The sequence below is a fragment of the Platalea leucorodia genome, assembly GCF_965183815.1.
Source record: "Platalea leucorodia genome assembly, chromosome: 2".
Classification (NCBI taxonomy): Eukaryota; Metazoa; Chordata; class Aves; order Pelecaniformes; family Threskiornithidae; genus Platalea; species Platalea leucorodia.
In genome coordinates, this window is record NC_138824.1 from 130,546,613 (window position 1) to 130,553,560 (window position 6,948).

General features: G+C 45.2%; 1 protein-coding gene across 1 annotated transcript; it reads right to left on the reverse strand.

Moving 5' to 3' along the window:
- Nucleotides 1-233: 233 nt before the first annotated feature.
- Nucleotides 234-6,739, reverse strand: FAM131B (family with sequence similarity 131 member B; the record flags this gene model as incomplete). Its single annotated transcript, XM_082337325.1, has 6 exons — nt 6,635-6,739; nt 5,126-5,161; nt 2,470-2,563; nt 1,665-1,862; nt 1,197-1,340; nt 234-778 (listed from the first exon to the last, which is right to left on the reverse strand). The coding sequence occupies exons 1-6, from the start codon at nt 6,686-6,688 to the stop codon at nt 234-236; spliced, it is 1,071 nt and encodes a 356-aa protein (XP_082193451.1). The 5' UTR covers nt 6,689-6,739.
- Nucleotides 6,740-6,948: the final 209 nt, after the last annotated feature.

Genomic DNA, 6,948 nt, shown 5'->3' on the forward strand with positions numbered 1-6,948 from the left:
TGTTGCCCAGAGCAAAGAAAATCAAAAATACGTGTCCGTGGTGGAGGGGAAGAAGAGGTCTTCATGTGCCAATCACTTTGAGATTTTCCTCTTGTTTAAAAAAATAATTAAATGTCAGGAATGGAAGGTGTGTCTGCTCGGAAGTATGGGGAGCTGGAGAGAAGAATCCCTGTCATTTCATTCCTTGCCACCCCTTTCTTTGTTCAGCAATGGTGAGAGCTTCACAGAAAGCATCAGTTGTTTGTTTCTCCCTCTTCCTCATCAAAGGACTGCACCCCAGAGGAGGTGACATCTGAGACTTTGCGGCTCAGTGCAGCGTGTTCCATCTCCTCTCGAGGAGACAGTGATTCCAGGTCCCGGCACACTGCATCATCCTCCTCTGGAGAGGGCTTCTTGTTTAGGAGAGGAGCCTTCTCCAGCCGTGGGTTCCCTTCATCCTCAATGTGGTCCTCCATGTATGTGCTGGACTCAGCCCCACCCCCACCCTGAGCAGTCTGCAGGGGCCACACGTGGACCAGCCCTGTGCTCTGGATGAAGTTCTGCTCCTGCCGCTGTTGCTGCAGCTGTTGCTGCTGGAGAAGGCTGCTCTGAATCAAAATGCTTTCCTGAAGGTTTGTCTGGGACTCGTCAAAATTCTGGCCTAAGTAGGAGCCAGTTGCTGGGGAAGCGATGAGGGACTGGTCACTGGTCTCCCAGGCATCGGATGAACCTAAGCAATACATGCCCTGCGAGACGTAGGAATGAGGCCAGCTGTCATACTGCGTCTGGGCCATATGCTCTGCAAGGGAAACAACACACAGTTAGAAACCCTCCCTAGGCCAAGCTGGCTCACTCAGGTAGCTTGTGTGCCTACGCGTGGCACCGTACTGTACAGGGTGGATAAATCCTTTAGAGGGGAGGAGGGTGAGGAGAAAAGGCAGTTCTAGTCAGTAGGCAGATGAACTTGATTATACCCACAATTGACTGCAAGAGCTGGTAGCTTTCCACAGCTGTGCCCAAAAGAGGCTAAGGAACTGGGCTTTGGAGCTTCCCTGTTAAGATTAGATTCCTTGGACAGCTCCACAAATAGGTGATGCCTCTGCTAGATCCCAAAAATTGAGGCTACAGAATAAAACAGGGTAGAGGGAAAGAAAGCAACATGACAACAAGAGCAGGAAAGGGGTGTTCGAAGACCAGTGAGAGGCACCGGAGCTCACCTTGGCTCTCCATTAGCTCCTGATAGTTCTCAGAGTAGTTGCCTGCTGGGTTCTCTTGATTTGAGTTTACACTCACATCCTCACCATCCATGGAGGACCAGGCCATGAGAGTTGCCTCAGAAATAGCAAATTGCTCCATCACTCCTGTGCCAAAGGAGATAGGGAGGGGAAGCAAGGATGTGTGAAAATCTACACTTACCACCCTCTTCAACCTCATCTCTTGGTCACACTGTCCTACTCTTCTCCTGTCTCAGCAACACCCATCACCCACAGCTGGCCCTCACCCTCTCCACTTTGCATTCCATTGGCAATACTCCAACCACAGTCTCTCTCATCTCCTTCAGCCATCTGAACCACCCACAGGCTCTCCTGAGTGTGTTTTTCAGGTTCCTGCACTTTGGTCTCTCAGGGATTCTGCTCTAGGACATCCCAATCAATCCAATCCACATGCCAAAAAATTAGCGCTACCTGCAAGGAACCGGGCCTCCTTTTCACCATCACTCAGGTCTGAGTAGGCATCAGCGTCTTTGCGTGCTGTCTCATGCGTGTGCTGCTGCTGCTGGCTGTTACCTTTGCCCCAGCCTTGCCATTCAATCATGTGCGCCACACGGCCTTGGCCCATAGCCGTTGGCTTTGTGACATGGTCCTTCATGCTGCGAGATATCCCTAAGGGGCCAGACATTAGAAAACAAGGAGGGGCTATTACACAGCTCCAGGGTTGTCTGCCATGCTGTTTACCTCTCTTAGAAGTGGAGCTTCTCCCCTCCTTTCCTGACAGGGTTCAGGCCTTGGGCTGGGTGTCTCCCACCTTTCACTGTATCACTCTCCAGGAGAGTATCTATCTCCATCTTTCCTTGGACTGGCTCTCAGAAGGGGGAAAAAGGGAAACCCCAAATATGAAAGACCATTTCCTTCCTTGCCTAGAATCCATTTAGGACAGTGTTGGGCATGAAGCATGAAGCCTGGAAGTGAACAAACTAAGAAATAGAAAATGGGGTTAAACCAAAGACTGCTTGAGGGAAAGCAATTGAAGATGTCTGAGCTGGGGTGCATGGTAAGAAGCCAACAGGAGTAAGACAAATCTGTTCTTTGAAAGGGCAACAGCTAAGAGATTGCTGTATCTAGAACCATGGTGGTGGAGACTCCTCTAAGGCCTCGAAAAGGCAAGAGTCAGAAAGGAGCAGTTGGGAGAGCAACAGGGAGATATGGGAAGAGGCACAAAGGCCTGTGGAGAGAAGCTGCCAAGGATAAACCCAAATTTTGAGGACCTCACCAGAGAAAGATGATTTAGCCAAAGCCCCAATCCCATAAGCATTGGAGTTGCGTTTCAGCTTGGGGAGGATGGAGGTCGTATCTTCCATGGAGAGCTGAAAAGAGAGAGAATATGAAGAAATGATATACAGGAAGGAGAAAAGGAAGTGAACTGAAGTGAGAAATCAGTATAAGGATTCCAGAAGGTAGGGGGAAGATGAGGAGCAGAAGCAAGCAACAAGAAAAAGAACAAAAGAAGGGAAAGAAAAATTAGAGTCTGTTTAACCAGGACTGGGTATTGCATAGCGTTAGGACTGAGTGAGGCAAGGTCAGTGGGAGAGGCAGAAGCAGGCTGTGAGAAGCCTCCCTTTGGCTGCTGCCAGTCCTCCATAGACATGCTGCACTGTTCCCAGCTCTTTGTTAGAGACGCAAGACATGGCTGATGGACAATTCAGAGAGCTTACAATGGGGAGCTGGCAATGTCATAGGCAAGACACAGTAATGCATCATATATGCATCGTACTACAGATATTAATTTTTATACGTTACTTTTCGTTTTCATTTCTTCTCATACGGTCTTAATAAAATGAACATGACTGTATCAGTGATGCGTCCTGTTTCAAGCACCTACAACTACCTGTAAAGAAATAAGGTCTACAGTTCTGCTTAATTCCCTTTACTGTCTTCTCTATACTCATCCTCAGTCCCTGAATAACAAGGACAGGAAACTATTGGGACAGGCAGCAGTCACAAACATCATCATAAAACACAATCCCTCAAGATGAATTCATCAGGCTTCTTCAGAGATGCCAGGCATTGCACATGAGGCTTAATTTTCATAAGGGCTAAACAAGCATTGCTTCTGCTCTTCATTTCAACCTCTCTGAAAATCAAATCCAGCATGTTTCAAACACAAAGATACTTGAAAGTAGTGACCATGACACTGGAAGTTTTAAATCCTGACATGAAGCAAGCATTTGGTCATAGGCACAAACCTCACAAAAGGTGAGAGGAGCAATAACTAGGCAGTCAAATAGTTGGAGGTAAAGGAAGGCATTGCAAAGATTTGAACTGCATGTAATCCCAGTCAATTGCCAAAATATGAGAGGTGAGTTTCTCTGGAAACTGAGCGTAAATGCAGCAGCTACGGCATCCTGTAACTTCAGAGCCAATGTCTGCGTGCAACATGTGAGGTGAAGAAATCAGAAAGCAGGGGAAGGACAGTAAAAAGTGAAAGGTGTAGCTGAGAACACAGCCCTTGTTCCACGATGCGTTTCCTTTGGTGATGAAGCTGGTTGAAGAATGTCCATCTGCGCCCCACTGGTCATTCCTGCCTGGGCGCTGCTGTTCAGTATCCACCCATGTGTTTCAAGCCAGTCTGGGGGCTATGCTGTGAGCCACCTCATGGAAACGGTCCAGAAAAGAAAGCAAACTGCAGAAGGTCTTTACCACTACGGGGTTGGAGAGCTATGACGTGAAGGCAGGAATGAATGGGAAGGGAAGGAAATTCATGACCCAGCTTTGATACCAAAGATCTATGGAATTACACTGAGAAAGAGCTGTGTTATGAAAGAGCTCCATGGATTCAGAATGGGTTGGAACATGGGAAACTGCAAGTAAGGAAACTGTCTTCTACTATCTTTAAGGAAACATGACTTTGTGTACCTTGCTTTCAGCTAGACAGAAGTGCAGTGAGGAAAAACCTGACAAATTTCTTCTAGACAGTTGCTGCATGCACCATAATTTTCCTGTACAATTTGTTTCTCTAACCGAGCCTAGGCAAAAGATCCCAAGCCATAAGTGCCACAATGAATGAGGTGTCAGTAGGGTGAGGGCTAGATAAAAATATAAGTCCCCTTGATATTCAGTGGCCCGAGTCCTTTCAAACCACAGAGAACCAGAAAATGACAGCCATTTAAAAGTCCTGAAACTATCTGAAAATGCTTACCCTACCAAAAATGCAGCTTCTTATCCTGCCTTTCTAAGTGTACAAATCTATCAAAGCTAATTTATGTGAACACATTTTTTTTAAGTCTCTAGAGCAGAAAAAATAGTTTGGTAGCACTAACATGCATTATTCCCTTTTCAGGATGCTGGTTTTGCATTAGTGAAAAAGAAAAAAATAAAATCATACTTTTTCATGGCATCGGTATTAAGAGTAACAAGGAACATATGTTATTAAAATGTTTGCTTGTTTCTTCTTCCACTTGTTAACTGAAGTTAACTGGTGCTGACCATCTCCCCCAGGGAACATTAAGAATTCTCTTACTTCTGTATGCAACTGAAAATGAGGGACACATTTCTCCCAAACTCCTGGAGAAGATCAAATGATGCTCTAATCAAAGACTACTGATTTTTTAAACATGCTGGACAGACGCCTTTTTTATCTAGCAGCGCCCAGAAATGTCAAAAAGAGAACATATGAAATGACACACGTTTGTCCCAAAGAGGACAATTTAATAGCCACCGGCAGATCTAAATACCTGCCAGACAGCAAAAGACCCAGAGGCAAACAAAAATTCATCACCATCCTCTGAATCTTAGACAATTCCCAGAATTCCAGTGGCACTAAGGACTTGCAGTCATATTTTCATTCTGGTCTCCACTGTATCCAATGGCAGACAAATCCTGGTCTTCCTATGACTAGAAATTCAAATGGTGGTATGGCGTGTACTCACATTGATGCCATCCCAGGAGAAATCTGTCCGTGTTTGCTAAAGAAAGCGAAGAAGGACATCACGTTAGTGTAACAAACAAGTTGCCAACAGCCACGCATCTCTGTAGTAGCTTGCCATCATTAACAGCCACTACTTCATCTGATGTATTAAAAAAACGTGTGTCTTTCAAGCTGGTTTCATTCCCTGCTGTTGACTGTGGTGCCTGTAGGTATCCTGCTGTTTGAAGGTACAGTAGCAAATAGGATGATATAGAAAGTAGAGAGAGAAAAACAAACAGCTTTCATAAGGCTCCCTTCTAACAGCTCCTTGCTAACTGTTGCAATGCTGGCACCCCTGCGTGGGAGTTGCATCGCGTTGAGGCTAACACAAGGAGGAGCTACACTACCTATGTATTTGGAGTATAATACAGCAAGTTACAGAATTGTTTTCTGCCAAAATTATTTTTTGTTGTAGTCTTTCAGTTTGCCCATTCTGACCTACCTTCCCCTTGCAAACCAGATCCATTTCCCACATGAGCCATTACAGCACCAATTCACAGGGCGTTTCCTTCAGCTGGGAGGCCTCACATCCCAACATCTCAGTTTGGGGATGTGGACACTCAGGAAAATGTAGGTGAATCAATTACACCTATGGTACCCATTCACATACATCAACATGTTCACTGAGGTATAGTTTATGCTCATTGACTTTCAGATCCACGTTGGATTTAACTGAATTTTCCATACAAGGTTGGGCCCCACAGTTTCTGCCAGGATTCTGTGAAACTCCAAGTTTCTTGGAGTTATGTTCCAAGCCAGCAAGGTATAATAAGGAAATAAAAATACGTGTACATTAGCACTTAGTAAGGTTTTGCAAATTGTTATTTGTTAATGTTATTTGTGAACATTATGATGATTTATGATTCTCAAATATTATGTATTTAAAATAACTTCGATCTTTTTATTAATCACGACTGCATACCCTGAACCTTACGGAGCTGAAAATTCAGGTATCCGAGATTGCAGAAGCTGCAATAATTCTCAACAGCAAATGAACCAGCCCTTGAGCTACTGCATGGTAAATCAATTGGCAGTGAGTTACCACTGACTGCACCCCTAAAAATCAAAATGGAGACAAGTGTGTTTCTTCAAAAGATTTTATGGCTGTGCTGCAGAAGCTGGGACAGACATCGTGTTGCACATTTCAGTGAATCCCTCATTCAAGGAATGCTGACCTACAGGCTTGTCAGAACTGCCACAGTTTTTTTCATGTTCTGTTCCACTCCAGTCATGAGTGGTCACTTTAATTTGCAAATTCGTACTCGCTATGGATACTCTGAAGGGAGGGATTCAACTCTATTCACTGCAAGCCAAACTGCACAGATAGGAAAGCCTGATCCTTAGGTGCACACTGACATGCTGGTCCTCTCCCAGGTGATGCCCCAGTGAAGCACAACACCCATTTCTGAACTCAGAAAGAACTGAAACTTTCTGATCCCCCTGGGTAAGTGGGTCTGGGACAGGCACTCACCTCAGTGGAAGGTCGATGGAAGCTGCTGCCATGCAGTGAACTGGTGCTGTCCATATTGATTTGGTCCACATCTTTCAGTCCCTTCCAGTCTACCGCAATCACCTCGTTTCCTGTGGGAACACAGCTAGTCAGGCTTCTGGATGCCACTACAATTTGTCCTAGCAGTCTTAAGCCAAGTTAGCTCAGCATACAGGAGAATCACTGAGATTAAGGCCACAGTAGCCTTAAATCAGGCTTTCCTATCTTAATCAGACCACCTGTATATCATCAACCATTATATTTCACACCGTTATCTCCATATGAACACCAGTGAT